This window comes from Drosophila miranda, chromosome 2, assembly GCF_003369915.1.
Source record: "Drosophila miranda strain MSH22 chromosome 2, D.miranda_PacBio2.1, whole genome shotgun sequence".
NCBI classification, from domain to species: Eukaryota; Metazoa; Arthropoda; class Insecta; order Diptera; family Drosophilidae; genus Drosophila; species Drosophila miranda.
This window is the reverse complement of record NC_046675.1, coordinates 25384075-25401675: the sequence shown is the minus strand read 5'-3', so window position 1 is coordinate 25401675 and position 17601 is coordinate 25384075. Positions and strand designations below refer to the sequence as shown.

Below are 17601 nucleotides of genomic sequence, written 5' to 3'. Positions count from 1 at the left end.
AGAGGCACCAACACACAACACGAGAACTCAATGAAAGGTCGTCCGTCGCACATCAAAGGGGGCCCGGCCCCCAGACGGTCTTTCTCCCCGTCCCCCAGATGAAAAGCAATTAACAAAAGTAAAAGCAAGAAGAAAAGTTACTGGCAGGAGGTTGAGCGAGGAAAATGGTTAGAAGACCAAGAAAAAATATTAAATGCTTGAAAAAAGCAGAGAGGGAGAAAGAAAACACAAAGAGGAGACGAGGGGCAGACTCACAAAAGTGCCAGGCACTCACAAAACGGTACGCCAGGGGTAGTTTCTGTAGGGGTAGGGGTGGAGCCTCCTCCCTCCACCCACACACACACGCACGACAAAGCAGAATAATAAATTTCAATTCAGACGACGACATGACGTCTCTGCCTCACGTCGACCGTCGACCGTCGACATGCATGTTGATAAGAAAGTGTGTGCCCCACAATCCTTCGCCTAACCCAAACTCAAACCCCAAGCTCTCTCTGCACTGCTGCACACCTACTCGTACTGGTACTCGTATCTCCAGACCGCACTCCACCCTGCTGCAGTCCGCCCGTAACCCCTAGCCCGTGGGGCAGCAGCAGCCTCTTTGGCTTTGGCTTTGGCTTTGGCCAGGGTCCGGGTCCGGGGGCAATACGAGAAAAAACTGAACTGCTTTATGCGAATGGGGAAAAAGTCGAGTCGCGCATAAATGCCACGTGGACGAGCACCCCACACACGGCGGAAGGGGCACACAGTGACTGCAAAAAGGAAATGCGCAACGCAGCCCAAAGGTGTCAAGCGGAAAATAAAGCATAATAATAGCTGCAGCAAAGGCTGAACAAAAGCCTCAACATTGGACGGGGGGTCCTAGACACACGTCACTCAGCTGAGGCAGCAGCCAGGATGGCAAGGCATGGTGATGGTGTGTGGCAGGTTGGGTGGTTGGGCTGCTGGGTGGTTCCATGCGTAGTTGACGCATTATCCGGCTGGCAATAATGCCGGCGGATCAGTGGAAGAGAGGCAGCGGCATCTCCGAAATGTTCCTAATAAATTATGAAAATGCCACCAAAGCGGCTTCAAAGGAAATGCCAAATGAGAAGCCTCCGACTTTTAATAACATAACCTTAACATAGGTTCCCATACGAGTACTCATCCGAATTTATCTTTCTTCTCTCATTGCAGATACACTTTTCGAAGGAGAGAATGTGAGAAAGGAGATGTCAAGACCATGTCGCAGTAGAGGCCCTGAGTAAAACAAGGATCCCGACAACAGAACCTATAACAATAAACGGAATAGCAACAAAAGTAATTTGAATCTGTGTGCAGACAGACACGTAGACAGGGACGGCAATAGAGAGATATAGGGGGAGAGAGACAGAACACTAGAAAATTGTGTACATATTTTGTCTCTGTCCGTCCGGTCGTTTCGCCCGTGTAAATAAATGCAATGCAAAAAAACGGCAACAGAAAACAGAAAAAGCAACGGAAAAATGGAATAACAAGAGAAATGGCAAAAAGTGCAGTTAAGCGTGGAAATTGCATTAAAAATTGAGCAAAAAACAAAACAAAAACGGCTGGAAAATAAAGGAAAGAAAAGCCAAAGCTAACGAGCGCTAAAGAGCAACAAAAACGCGAAAAGAAAAGCCGATACAGACAGCAAAAAAAAGAGTGAAAAGAGTAAAAAGTTTTGATTGAAAATTTTCATTGTGCTTTCAGTTTTCGACTCCCATTTTTGATTGTGTAAATTTTTGATTAAAAGAAGCAAAGAAAAACAAAAGCACCCGCGCGAAAAGTGAAAACAATATCAACAACAAAACGAAGCAAACTACGAGACACGAGAGTGCCCCCTATGCCGTTCGTTTGACAGTCTGTCATGACAGTTCGAGACTTTGTTCTGCTATATTTTTTATTGTTTATGAACAGCAAGATCGGCGCCTGCAGCCATAAACATATGTGAGACTTATAGGCGGACCCACGCGCCACCCACTCACATTTCTCATAAACCAAATTGAGACGTGAATCCAGCAAAAAATAGTGACTCTTGGGCAAGTGAGTCGTGCAATAAAACGTTGCGTTGCGGGTCTTTGTCGGTGTCTGGCAACCATCTTAACGTCCTGAAACGAGGCACTTTTCTCGTTGACAAAGTAACGCATTTGGGCGATAAGGAGAAAAACGACGACCGATAAACGGGAAACGAGAAAATGAGCAGCCTGCAAGGACAGGGACAGAAACAGAAACAGGACAAACAGTTCCCCAGCAACAGCAGAAGGAGGAGGAGCGCCAGGATGGCGGCACGGGCACAACTATTGCTCTTTATCAGCATCGCATTCGCATCATGTTTGCCGGGTAAGTGTCAACAGAACAGAAGTGTCTTCTGTCTCGTGCTTCCTGTTTGCCAGGCTCCTGTTTGCCAGGCAACTGACTTATCAGTGGGGTCCTGGGGTCCTGGGGTCCTGGGTTACTACCACCCCCCGGAATTAATGCAAATATTTAACGTGCTTTTTTATGGATTTGTCGTTGCCATCGCTAGTGGGAGGAGAGGGCATAGCTTCTCTCTGCAGCAGCCTACTGAAGGGCATCGTCATAACGTGCCAGAGATGAGGGGCAGAGAGATTGCTCCACTTGACATGACTTGTAAATGGCTTTCGATTAAGTTGTCACATTAGCATTAATCTTGAGCTATGGAGGAGCATCCAAGCCGGCTAGAGAGGAGCAGCAGCGTAGAAGCAGCTCATTGAAGTTCAATCAAGTTGTCTGGCTGCTCCATCCCCCTGCTCTTCCTGCTGCTTCCTGCTGCAAGGAGGAACGTGCTAATGAGCCGTAAGCTGATGAGTTTGCTTGCTCAATCTCCCCCGTCTCCCGTCTCCCGTCCCCCGTCCCTGTCTCCACCGGTTATGACTCGTCAAGTCCTCTGAAGGTGATCTGGGTCAGCGGCACAGACAGATCCCCCTCTCCAACGAAACGAACGAGCGGCTTATGGCATAACCTATTATATAATTGAAATATAATTACAAGACCAGCAAGCCGCTTAAACCATTCACCATATAAATTTATATATAAATTCATTATTTCATTAAGTATTGCAAGTATTTTAAAGGCAGGCCTGAATTTTTAATGAGCCACCAGCAACAGCAGCGCGGCAGCAGCAGCAGCAGCAACGGCAACGGCAGCAACAATTGATTGAATAAATATTTTTACGTATAAATAAGCGATGGAAATATCAATGAAAAAGGTAGGCCTAAGAGCTGAAACTTGAGATATCCTATACGAACGATTGTTTGCGTGGCAGATATATCTGATATTTAAATCAGTAAAATATACAGGCTTTTCCTTGTTAGATATATTGAAAAATCCATATATTTTGATGGTTAGTTAATGGAGTAATGTTTGTAATTTTGCTATTGGAATTTATAATGTTTGTCTGCATTATTTGTTTCTGATTTACTATGTCTGTAAGTAGTAGTCTGCCTAGTATCATAGTACCCTTGGAAAGGGTATAACGAGAGAAAGACACTTATCCATATTATGTCTCCTCCCTTCTGCAATATTTATTGCAATAATTAAAAAAAAGATTTTCATTAAAGATTTTCCATGGCTACTCATGCAAGGAGGAACAACATTAATAAAAGCACTCTGTGCTGTGCTAAATAATAGATAAATTTAAGGCCAAGTTTGCTTTTGACATTAAGTATACGCAGCATTGACTGCTGCTACTGCTGTTGCTGGCACACCCATTGACATTTCATTTCATTTCGATTAGTTTTTGTTTTTGGGTTGATGTTTTTTCATGTAAAACATTTTCGCATGGAAAAACAAATGATTCTGCGATAGTTTTTGTGCCAGAAAATACTTTTATTTATCTATCACAGATCAGCAGCTGCCGCTGCCTCGACAGCCCTTCCCTCTAAAGGCTTTGTGTGTCAGCTGTCATTTTGGTTTCATTTCATTTGCAGATCAAACAAATTCCATTCTATTTGTGTTTCCCCACCCTCCCTCTCGCCATCTCCGTCTCCATCTGTGTCGTATTTGTTGTTTAGCTAATTCCAAACTATTTCAAATGGTATTCCAGAGAGAACTATCGAAATATTTGTTGTTTATTCTATGGAGCATTTTGCATGTAGTATTTCCTCTTTGCCTTTCTAATGCGCCCTCGAAACGATGTTAATGTGAAATTAATTTCCAAATTGAACAAGGCATAAATAAAACATTCGCTCGCTCGTCGATTCATTCGGATACGGATTCGGATTCGGATTCGAAGACATATCCTTCCTCCTTGTTCTCTGACTTTTATGGCAGCGACAAAAATTGGTTTCAATAAAAATTTACGTTTCATAAAATTTATTATGTATGCTATACAATGGCAACCAAACAGCAGGACGTCGCAGGACATTGCGGGGGAGCAGGCAGCAGGCAGCAGGCGGCAGGCAGCAGGAGATGGTCAAATCAAAGCAGAAATGGCCAAAAAACAACAAGGAAATGAACAACTTTATATGCAGGATAATGGCCAGGACATTATGATGGCGGCAAGGACTTTCTCATATGAGGAATAAGTGCTTCAGAGAGCACAGCACAGGCTGCCTCCGTAGGCAGGATATTTATTATGTGTGTGTGTGTGTGTGTGTGTGTGTGTGTGTCAGTGTCTGTAAGGATAACGATAAGATCTGTAGGGGTGGGGAAGCGGCGCAATCCTTTGCACTTTGGACAGCTATGAGGCTTTATGGGCCACTCATTGACCAGAGAAATTCTTGAGTAATCAAACTGAAAGTTTTCAGACTGATAAGAGCTTTCAGCTAATGGCAAAAACACAGATACAAATTCATGCAAACATTTGAGCATGAGTATGAGAGAAAGATAGATTTAAGTGCGAGTGGAAGAACTTCCCAACATGACTTTTCAATTTTGGAATGTGTTTAATGGGCTTTTCGGCTAATGCCGGGGCCGCATCGTTTGGACACCAGACTGCCTCGGCTAATGAAAATGGAAAAATCACAGTCCCACACATTCCGGGACCCGCAGCTCGTAAAGTTCGAGCGGGAGATAGAGAAAGAGTGGCCAAAAGTTGGGTGTGCACCTTTTAATGGCACACTAAAATAGTGAAAGCCAAAAACCTAATCAATCCCCGGGTCCAGGTAACAGGGAATCGATAGAGCGCTCTGCCACAAGCACACACACACGTGCACCGCACAATTAAAGGGAAACTGTACCTGTGGAAAAGCATGGGGCAATCGGGGGAAGAAGGAGCCAGAAAATATGGAAAAATTGTCATCAGCTCGCTTTCGTTGCCAGGACAGCAGCGTGGGGCAGCACCGTCGAGGAAAAGGAGAAAAGAGCACGTAATGAAAATGTTTCTCACATGTAAATATTCCCTCTCCTTGTCCTTCTATTCGTATCCGTGTGTGTTTGGGGACGACTGATTGCAAACAGCTTGGAGCTGTGCGGCAAGCGCCTAATTAAATTAGAAAACGCAAATTTTGAGCTCAATTGAAGATGGAGATGAGGATGGGGAATAAGGGGCAAGCAGTCTGTTCTGTTTGGGGACGACTTAATCCGCAAATAGAAGATATATTTGTGAGAAGGTGAGGAGGAACGACAAAGGAGATTCCATTTTGCTTCCTCGCGCGATACAAGCAAAAATACCGTACACTTTTCAACCTGCTCTTTGATATACCTTTCGCAAACAAAAAGCACAGTGTGGAGGAAGGACAGCAAGCTTAAAGGGGGAGGTATCCGTAGAGCGTAGAGCGTAGAGCATCGAGTACGTTGCACTTGTTTTTGGGTTATATGTCCTGTCATCGATTTGCTTGTTGTTCTCGTGTGTTCCTCAAGGACCAAAGCATATTTTCGCCTAACGAAATTATGCAACAAATTTTTCAAGCGTATCTCTTATCCTTCCCCCTCTTTACCTACCGTGTGGCAGGCAGTGGACGAGAGCATTGGGTAAACAAAGTCGAGAAAATATGCACGCGTATAGCCCCCTGCAGGGTGTTGTTCTGCTCTGGGGCTCCTCAATATGTCTGTGTGTTGGTGCTTTTCTAATGCAAAATAAGCCAAAAAACAAAGCAAAGGCCAAAGGCAAAAGCAGCATCTAACCAGCTTTCAGACATGGTCGAGAATTGCCCCCTACTGCACCTCCTCTCAGTATTTTGCCTCTGTCCTGGAAAATTTCACACAGATTAAGGATTTTTCTAACTGCAGTCCGGAGTCCAGTTCTGCTTCTGTTTCTGCTTCTGCTTCTGGTTGTTATATACTGTATTTTTGTTGTGCTGTGCCAAAAGGCAGCCATCGCTGTGGGGGTCATGGTCATGGGTTCACGCTTCTCCTGATGCTCTCCAGGCTCGAAAGTCTTTTGGCTGCAAACAGCATTCATTATGCATGCATTTTAAATTGTAAATTTCAGTACCTTTTCGGCACAGCACTCCTCCAGCAAAGCCACAACTGCTGCTGCTGCTGCTGCTGCTGCTCTTGCCCTTTCGACCAAAGATGCTGTCAGCTTTGGGCCAGGCTAAGACCTGATGATGCGCTTGATGAGCTTTTTGCCATATTGTTTGAATTTTTACTCAACTCAGGGGCTTAGCTCACCTAACCGTAAGACCCTGTCTCCCTAATGCTCGTAAATTCAGTTTCAAAAATAAATACGCAATACTTGTGGGGCCTCGTTAAAAGTGCAAGCGGCAGGGGGCAGGCGGCAAGTGGCAAGTGGCAAGTGTTGTACATGACTAACTCTTCCCTGGAATTGGTTTTCCCTGTTAATATTTCCACTTGAAACATTATTAATAAGCTGCTCATTTTGATAGGTAGGTAAGTGCTCGACTTATTGTGTGGGCTCCAAAGTGGCACACAAATTAGTCGAAACATCGGCATTCCGACATCAATTTGCGGCGGTTTAAAGTGGGTTCTCCCCCCTCGAAAAAAACTTCAAACTGCTTAGCAAGTATTATGAGAGGAGCAAAACCAAATTGAATATCTCCTTTTAAAATTTCCATGACAACTCTGGTGGAGCGGGGGAGGGGGGGGGGGGGTATTGTGGCACAGGGATGGCAAAAGTTTGTGGCGCCTGGAAACTTTTGTGTGGCATAGATCAAAAACGCAAAAAGGGGTTAGGGTTAGGGGCTTAAAGCTCAAACTGGAGATGGAGATGCAGATGGAGCAGGAGCTCATGGTGCTGATGGAGATGAGGATAGTGGGCATTCAGGCAAATAGGCAAAGCCAAAGGCATGGTATGGCATGGACACAGACAGACAGGTTGCCATTGTTGGCAAGTGGCAACAAAGTCAGGCAAACAAAATCCGAGCAGATATATGTATGTATCTATAGACTCCTCCGGTCCTTCCCTTCAACAAACACACACATACACATGGCAAATCCTTTTGGGTCAAAAACTTTTCAAATACCTAATCCCCATGCCAGCAAAGGGGAGTAGGAGAAGGACACTCCATGGATGGGCTTAGTCAGGACTCCTTCCCGTACGAGTATCAGTTTCCATCTACCTTACCAAACCTGATTATAAATATAAAATTGCCGGCTTTCTTGGGGGGGGTCAAGCGTGTGTGCTTAGGTGCTGAACGGTTTGTCATAAGTCTGCAACGTCTAAGTCGATTCGAGGCTCTATTAATAGGTGATTGGCTTAGGCCCAGTCGCAGGCCACCCGCTCGTCTACAGCAACTCTTACTCCTACACCTGGCTGGAAAGGAAAGTCATATTGATTCGGTTATGACAGCGACACCTTACCACACACACCAACACACACCAACACACACCCAAACACCCACACCCTAAGTGGAAAATCTTGTTGCGGCCTTATGTTTTTTGTTGTAGCCGAGAGTTTAAAGAGTTTTCGTTTCGTTTTTTATGACCGAAGATGTTTTACCTAGGCAAAAACTTTTGCTCGACCCCAAAATGAGCTGATTTTCATTTCGACAGAGGAAATCAATTTGGGGAACAAACTATCTGGGCATTCCACAGGACCTGTCCACGAAATCCAGTGTAAATTGGAGCTGCTGCAGCCACATGAAAGGACAAGTCAGGACTTGCTGGATAATTGAAACGGCGAGCGGTTGTCCAATGTCGATGGAACTTTACCCATTCCCGGTGGCTGCCACAACAGTAAAAATTAACGACGCTTCTCTCGTTTCTCGTTACCCGGGATTCTCGTTTGCGTTGCGCCAAAAGTTTGCGTTGTGGCTTGCGGGGGTTAGGGCCAGAACAGATAAGGCCAGGCCAGATCAGAACAGAACAGAACAGAACACAGAACACAGAACAGAACAAAGTGGCAACTGGAATTGGCAAGCGAATGGCGAATGGCGAATGACGGCGGCGCTGCTCGTAAAGTCAGGCCCCCAATCGATATCGTCCTGCGTCACGTCACAGAGGACGGAGACGGACCCTGACGCGAAAGCATATAAATCACGAAAATCTTGTAGCAGTGGACAAGTCACAGCCAAGTGGTCGTCGCTTGAGGTGAGGCCTTGACCACAGACCAGCCCGCAGGGGGTCGTGGCTATACGTGGATGGTGTGGTGTGGTCTGTGTATCGAAGGAAGCGAGCGTCAAGTTATCAAATGATTTATTTACGAGCCCGCTAGGCAAGCAAACAAGCTCTGGAGAGAGAGAGAGAGTGAGAGACACCATAGACAACGACAATTTGCTGAGGGAGAAAGTTTTGGGAGGAGTCACAAGTTCAAAACTGTTGAACCCTAGAACTCTAGGACCCGGGAGTTATAAGAGTTATGGCCGCCAAAAATCAGTCGGAAGTCTGGGCTGTGTGTCCTTAAAGTGGAGTCACTTTAAGTTGAGTCCAAAGCGAATCGCTTTCGTGTTAATAAACATGTCAATTGGGGCAGGGGAATCCCCATCGCCACACACACAAATCGAACTGAAATTGATAGCCAGAAGGCAGAGCTGTCAGAGCAGCTGTTGCCTCTCTCTCTCTCTGATTGTCCTCCTGTCACTGCAGAGAATGTTTTTATTGTAAATATGTATTCCCCAATGAAATTTAATCATTTTAAAAGCCCATTCAAAACTGACAAAAGGACAACTGATGTCCGATGTCCTGTCCACAGAAAGGGCATCATCTCTTTTGCCTCTTTTGCCTCTGTCCCATTGCTGAATCTCAATCTCAACTACAGGCAGCCTCTTCATGTTTATGAATATAAATTAATATCTCTTACGGCTCTGGCTTCCTACACATTAATTCATTTACCTGCTGCTGTGCTGTGGCACTGGCTCTCGCTCTCAAATTGAAAACGTAATTCAGGGAACCTCCGCCTCCTGGCCGGCTTGCCTCCTGTCCTCCTTCCACCAAGGCAATTTGTGGCAGAAACCGCAGAAATTTATGTTTTAGTAGGATGAGAGTCCTGGGGAGTAGAGAGGTAGCTGTAGCTGCGATTTGGGTGCGAGTCGAGCGCGCGCACATACAATAATTTTCAATTTAAAGGTAATTTTAACCCCGACACTCTCTCCACGCACAAACACACACACACACACACATACTCATACTCACATGGGAGGACGCTGCTTTGGGCCAGGACTAAAACAGAAACAGCCAGAGGGAGCAGTAGGTAGCAGGACGGAGCAGGAGGAACAGCAGCAGCATTTCGGCCATAATTTAACTTACAACAAGTTTCAATAAGGCCGTAGGCGGCGTCAGGTGGTAGTCCTGTCCCCTGCTCTCCTGCTGCCTTTCCATGTGTGTGTTGGCAAAGTGGATTTAGCCATAAAATGGCAGCAACGACGACGAAAAAGCACAACAAAGTTAAATGCAGTTGATGTTGGTAGTAGTGGAAATAGCCAGCACTTGGACAAGAAAGGTTCAACGGTTCAACGTAGGTAGGGGCTCGTCTTGTGGCGCGGAGATTTTGAAGCAACCGCAATTCATATTTCATGTTGCTTATGGCCATAAAAAGGGGGCAGAAAAGGAGTAAATGGCAGAAATAGCGTGAAGAAAATGACGCAAGAAGGCGGCCAGGACCTTAACCTGCAGCCAACTCCTTCTGCTGCTGCTGACTTCACTTGACTTTTACAGCGCTTTTCATACGTATGTATATGTATGCCACGTTTGCCACGCGACGGATGTGAGGGGGAGTCTTCGCCGGTGACTGCGCCACTGCCACTGCCACTGCCACTGCCACTGTGACTGGGAATCAGGGAGTCAGGAGTTGGCGCAAAGTGTTTGCAAAGTAATTTCCGTTTCCTGCTTAGCTTCGAGTGGCAGGCGAACGTCTCACAAGGAACCAGAAAGAGCGAGGGTGGGAGAGGGTGGGAGAGAGAGCCTTTGAGACTTGAAGAGATTATACCTGAAATGCTCATTAAATTCCCATTTCAGCACATGCAGAAACCCAACCAACAGCCAGCCTCATGTTGTACTTGTCACTCTCTATGACTCTCTCTGACCAGCCTTCAAGTGGCTCAGCCTCAGCACCAGCCCCAGCCCTAGCACCAGCGCCAGCAAGTCCTTGAATGCCCCCTCCTTCCCTCAAACTATTCGGACACTTTAATCCCCAATGGCACTCTGTGCTCAGGCATCGGCGACGTAAGTCCATAAAATCCAGAAACGGAAGCGAATTTGCTGCTGCATGTGAAGTGCATTCGAATCGGGGGAACGTGCTTCTCAACAGGATTTCTCGCCTTCCCCAAAAACCATTTAAAGACCACTGCAAATGCAGGCAGCAGACACAACAAGCACTGGGCTCCAGTGAAAATCAATAGCGAAAACCACCAAAAGTGGCTGGAACTACGAATAACTGGGCCAAAGAGTGTGGCCAAAAACAGGCAAAATATTTACATGGAATGGAGGCTTAGTGGAGTAGACTCTTTCGAGGTAACAGCTCGGCCGCTCAGACATCTGACGGTCGGTTTGCTTGGGAGAGAACTTTATTTCGGCTCAATCATATCGAAATCAGCAAATCATCAAAAACTCATTTAAGGGAAGAGTTCTGTAACCTTCCCACGGAAGAGGATAGAGTATACTTATTCAATGAATGATTTGTCCCCTTCTAGAAACAACAGATCGATGAAAGTTCTATATCCCCTGGAAAAAGAAGGGTAAGGGCACTGATTCGTTAAAAGTTTCACCGAAAAATGAAAGGTTTACTGATTCCCTGATTATGCAATTATAAGGGTGTTAAAGGGGCATTACCAGGGGGTTGATGGCTCGATGTCTGACCCTCCATTACAAAAAAAAAGCCGTCTACAAAAATATGAGCGACAACAAAAATGAATCGTGTTTGTCGGAAACAGCAATGGCATGGCCCCGGCCCCGAACCCGGCCGCGGCATTCAGTTAATTTGATTATGCGGCCAAACAAAAGTAATCAGAATAATCCGAAAATAATAATGGAAACGGAAGCCAACAAACATGGGGCAAAAACCTCCATTAACTCATAACTATTAACAACTACAACAACAGCTACAGATACATGGACAAGAACTATAGCCACAGGGACAACACAGGGGAAAAAAAGCTACAGCTACAGCTACAGGGGGAAACCGACAACTCGTAAACAACAGTGAAACTTATAATGGACACATGTACAGAGGGCGAGAGAAGTGCTCTCCCTCAAACAAATACACAGATATATGGTGGGGAGCAGGGTATATTTAAGGGAAAGGTCAGGCACTTCCACTGTACGGATCTCTATGTCTCGCTATATTTTGCTCGCTCTGCCGTACCTTCTCTTCAGTATACTCTGGGCTGAGACTACACAACCACATTACACACACGATGCCCACACACGCATACATGTGCAGGCTTACAACCACAGGCTCATTATCCTTTTTAATAAAGCTTATCAATGCCAGGCCATGCGAGCTGCCAATGGCAGCAGCAGCGCCAACACAGGGACAAGGGCACAACCAACGGCAGTTGGCCAGCCAATTATCCTGTCCCCCACATACACACATACAGTCACGATATAGCCTGGTCAAAGGCTCCTCTGCTGACAAGACTCCTCTCTGCTCTGCCCTTCTGACAAGAACAACGAACCAACAACCAACAGAAACAACAACGGCAACAACGGCAGCAACGAACAACGATGAGAACGACAAACAGTAAATTCAAAGATAATTTATTATAGCGACACCTGTAATTACCATGAGCCATAAAATAATACCCACCATATATGTATATACATATACATACATATCCTTCCCCCCAGCTACGTGGGTGTTTGTGTGTTCCTGCCTCTGCCTGTGTTTGAGAGTGTGTCACAGATCCCTCTGCTTCTGTGTGTGTGAGAGAGAGTGGTGTCACTGGTGGTGTCAGTGTCGTGTCCGTGTCCCCCCCTTCTGAAGAGATTAATTGTGGACTCTACTAGCAGGGCAGCGATTGGGGGGTACAGGGTACAGGGTACATTTTACTGGGATCTAACTATCCCACATGCCTTCCTTTTTGGACGATTTTGTGTCCTGCAACTTAATCAGGAGCGGGGACACACGCAGTGGAAACTAAATATGAAATTGCCACATTTAATTGTGTTGAGGCAACAATGTACAGGACACACCCCACACTGGCGTCTTCAAAAGTTGTCTCAATCATGTTTCTATTGTTTTTTCAAACATACCCTGCAAAAAAGAATAAACCTCAACTACAGTATGAAGGATGGAACCGCAAAATCCTTTCAAAACATAGATCACCGCCTAAGCAAATGAGAAATGGTTTGTTTTGATGGACTATGAACGAAATGATAGAATGAAACCCACATTACTACTGTCCGTTAGTGCCATATAAATACCTTTTCTATAGTAAGAGTGCTGCCAGCTTCGACTTGGCTCCTTTGTTCTGCTTTTTTATGATTTTGTGCCCCTGAGTTGGCAACACTTTAATCTTGTTCAACCCGCAAACAGAAAGACAGACAGAACGGACAGACAGACACACGCACACACATATTTTATATTTATGTTCGTGTTTTTGTCTGTCGCTCTAACTGACTGACTGCCAACCCAGCCAACTGCCAGGGAGCCAACGGAAGGAAGCACTGATACAGGGGTCGGTTCTATACCCCCTATAAAGCACTATTCCGGACCGACTCCCGTGACTTGTAGGTATTTTGTGGTCGTCAGTGCGGCATGAAACTTACAACAAACAACCGGAGAACAGCAACGCACACACAAAACAGAGAGAGACCCAACACTTTCTTTCGCACAATACGCTTATCCTTTCACATCCTGGCCACAGAACAGAACAGAGCCCCACCGTCCCTCCGACCCACCCCCCATACCATTGTTGATTGATGTGCTTTTGGCCACGGCTCCTGGCTCCTGGCTCCTGCTTTGGCGCGGTTTCTCATTTTATTGCTTGTAGCTTTTTGTTTCGTTTTAGCCATGCTGTGGTCCTGTTTTCGTTGCAAGTTTTGTAATCGCATATGTCAAAAATTATGTTCCTTTCGCTCTTTGAAATGACAACTACTTCCGCCTCTTCCGCCTCCTGGTCTGCATTCCGCCTCCTGCGGCGGCTGCCAGTCCGTGTCAGGTCAAAAGAGTGCTTCCTGGGGTGACGGAAATCTCGACAGAACTCGGAGGCGTTAAAGGTGTCTCTGTATGCATACATATATGCAGATCCGGCTGGGATCTGTCTGCATGGGATATCTTTTTAATTACACTAAAACGTGCCGAGTCCCTCGAATGGAGGTCACTTGGGCTAACGAGCAGACAGAGTCGACTCCTCTATGGCAGGACCCAAAAACACACGTGGAAAAAATAAAATAGAGGAAAGGGTGAACTACAAACCGACCGTCCGACCGTCCGACCGACCGGCCGACCCACTAATCCGATTAGTTTGGCTGACATTTTCTGCTGCCGCCGAAGTGCAGCCCAAAGGATATATGTAGCATCCCCATGGCTCATTCATTCATTTCATTCAAATGTGACAAGCCGACAAAATCCAAAATAAAACGAGGAAATGGAAAAGGAAAAAGGAAGGGCGGAAAAGCGGAAAGGGAATTCTCGTTCCCAGGCCAGACAACAAGAACAAAAGTGGAATAATTAAAAACAACGGAAAAGCGTGAAAGCGGAGAACTACATTTATCCATGGGCGGGAAAATTGGGTCGCCAGGGCAACCAGATTTGTTGCTTTCCCATTGGATGTGAGAGTTTTTCGTGTCACACAAGGAACTGCAGGTTGCATTCGTTAGCATCTGGTTTCTGCTTTCGTATCAATTCTTCTCGATTCTTTATGGTTATAAAGCACTTGAAGCAGACACAGGGCTCAGACCGTCGCTTTGCCTTCCTCAGACCCCAAAAAAGCCCTCTCATTTTTATCACATAATATTTTATTTTAACGGCAATAAAGCGCAATTTAATGAGCCTATAAAACGAAAACACATTAGAAACGAGCAGCAGTCTCAGCATCCTTCTGGTTTGGCCAAAGGACTACCTGCGCTTGCCGCTTGCCGCTTGCCGCCTCCATCATTCCGAGGGGGCCTGGGCCATCTGTCAGCGTGGCTCATTTTTATGCCAAATTAAATGTCTACCAGCTTTCTGCTGAGATTTGCCTAGGGGGTCCTGGGAAAGACATTTATTAAGCGGCGTCCTCGCTTCATCTTCGTTGTGCAATCCCATTTCTTAGACAATTTTCACTGTCTAGCGATATTACACATACGCATTGCACAAGAAATGTTCTATGTTTGGGAAGGACATTCAGGGGCATGATCCTGACTCCATCTCTGCATCTTCCTTTAACTTCGACTTCGACTCCGACTGCGAGACTCCTCTTTACATTGCGACTATTTATTCGCTGTCTTCTTTACATGGCATGACATTGACTTTTATTTAAATGATTTCTCTCCACTGCAGACTGCCTTTGCTTGGCCCCTGTTCTGGCCGTACTTGGGCTTCGTCTTGGAGTCTCCTTGGACGGCAATAGACTGCCAGATGTTTTTACCCTGCCTCTGCCGCTGCTCTGCTCTGTCCTGTCCCGTCCTGCCCTGTCTCTCAGCTGTTTGTTTTCGCCTGGCAGCCATTGTGCTTGTTGACTGAATGCAACTTGTAATAAATATTGCAGGCGAGTCATCCTTCCTCGCTCCTTCCATCCACTTGCCGCTCCTTCCTTTGGCTATAAATATTTGTTAGCCGTTTACTTTTGCCATTGCTGATTTGTGATATTTGCTGGAAAATGCTTTTCCCTTCTACTGCCGTGCCAGAGAATTTTGCATTTGTCTCTCCGTCTGTCTTTGGCTGTCTCTGACTGTCTGCCGCTATTCAGAAAGCAAATTGATCGCATAAATATGGACATGCCCTTGTCCGTGTCCGTCTCCGACTCCGTATCCGTGTCCTTTCCGACAAGCCCTTAAGAATGCAACACATTTGCAATGAATTTATATTAATTACCCCCCGGTAAGAGAGTAGAGCACTCCCCTGAAAGCTATTTCAATATGAATGCGCCATAAATTGACCAAAATGCAAAATCGATGGCATTTTGCAACATTTGCACAGCAGAGGAGAGGGAGAGAAGGTGCAGCCTGGAGACAGGAGGCTGGTATGGGAACCAGGACATTTCCATTTGGCATGTAGAAAGAGAACACAATGCAGACATATGTACATATGAATTGTACGACCACCACCACCGAACAATAGCTGGGAAATAAATTTTTAATTAACCCAAATTTCGAAAACTAATAAAATGGCACAATGAACGGCCAGACAGTCCTGACATCAAAATGGGGGGTCCTAAATAATTCACTAAATTGTGGAACGCACGCACAAACACAGCCGGACATGGAATGGGGTGTATCTCTTTCTCTCCGAGTCTGGCCCCCTCTTACAGATGGGAGTCCCTTTCTCTCTCTGACATCTGTATATTTCTGCCTCTCTTTCCATCTATTTCCAGGTTATTTAGTTTTCCATTTAGTCAACCTTTACTGATATCCCACTCTCTAGCTGCACTTTGTATGTTGCATGTTTGTTTGATTGGGAGGCTCGCTGGCGGGCAAACAGGCACCGAACACCGAACATTGTTATTATGCAATTATGAAGGGGGGCGGGGCGGTGGGAGTTAGTGCACTGCATGATTATTAAAATATTTTCGAATCCCTCAACAAACACTGCGGGCGAACAGACAGGCGACAGCGGGGGGCGGCTCCTCTTGTGTGTGTGTACATTTCGTATAACAAATCATGTACAAACAATGTCACAACAACACCTACGGAGAGAGGCCAACAGAACCGGGCACCAGAACATACACAGCAGCGCCCCAACCCGTTCGAGTTAACAAATATTTGCACATAGGCTATGGCTCTGAGCAAAGGATGGCAGATGGAGAGGGATTGACACAGGCAGAGGCAGATTCGGAGGCGATGGGGTACGTTGAACAGACCGGAAACCGCCGCTAAATGCAAGCGGAAGTGGTGTGGCTGGTAGCAGGTGGCAGGGGGACAACAACGCAACAAGCGGGACATCGAGAAGGCCGTTTGCCAAAAAACTTTTGCCAATTAAACCAGAACCACTTAACCCCAAAGTGATAGCCCAAATGCCCCAAGCAAATCATGTCAGGGAGTCAGGGCGGGAGCAATTCTCTCAGCAATTAACTTGGGAAAGTGGGACAGCCGGCGGACAGATAAAACTGGGCTTTATTCTATTAACCAATAAGGCGAGAGGAAGGGACCTTGGCTCTGCCCTTGAACCACACTCTCTCTGTGCGGCTCATAAACAATTTAAAATGTCATACATGGCGTATACGTAATGCTGCCAATTAAATTGCGGGTTAGAAATTATTTAAGCAAGGACAAAGAACACGGGGGGGACAGAGACGACCTCAAGTCTTGGGCCAAAGAAAGCAAGTCATAAACAAGGCTAACACACACACGCACACACCCACACAGCCACACACGGGCTTATGTTTACGAGCTTTGCAAAATACGTAAAGTTGTTTTTACGGCACCCATGACTACGTTTGCCGAGACCTCGAGCTCCAGCTCGAGCCCGAGAACATGAATGACATGTGTACATGAAAGTATGCTTCCGTGTGTCTCTGTTTGTATGTATGTGTTATGTGGTGTGGTGTGGTGTGGTGGGTGTGTGTGTGTGTTTGTGGTATCAGTGGCCAAGTAATTAAGCAAAGTACAATTTCGTACCATTAAGTAATTTCACTCCATTCATTGACTCACCGACCAACTGGCCCGCTTTGACGGGTGTACTCTCAGTTGGCCTGGATCCGCCAACAGCTGGATCCTCTTTCTTGACTCCCCCTTGTTGTTGTTGCTAATTTATCGCTGGGGGCAAATGGACTTTACCCGGAGGCCGCACGTTGCGTATGTGTAATGTGTAACCCCATTTACGTTTTCGTTTCGTTTCGGTGGCTATTAAAAGGGATTTCCATGTGAGAGCCTCACACGCTCATGGTCTAGCGCGGAGCGAGTCTATTTAACATGACGATGAGGAGCAGGGTATTTACTAGTAAGGTAAGGCCACGAAAGGTATGTCTGACCGCCGAATAAAGGCCCGGCCCTACCTTTTATTGAATATACACCTTAACCATCACCACCTGTCCGTCTGCAGACGGTGTACTCTCTTTTCCGCCTCTCTCCTACGCTTTTTCACCAAATGTCAGCCGTTAAGTATGCTACAGTAGGTCAGATGGTATCCTTTACTCTCTCCTTTCTGCTCAGCCTTTGACTGGC

General features: G+C 46.0%; 1 protein-coding gene across 1 annotated transcript in view; it reads left to right on the top strand.

Moving 5' to 3' along the window:
* LOC108154943 (irregular chiasm C-roughest protein) overlaps positions 1–17601 on the top strand; it is a 110287-nt gene that overhangs the window by 34240 nt on the left and 58446 nt on the right. The window contains 1 exon segment of the mRNA XM_017285440.2: positions 1177–2340. Within this exon segment, the coding sequence (XP_017140929.2) occupies positions 2196–2340 (145 nt within the window). The 5' untranslated portion in view covers positions 1177–2195.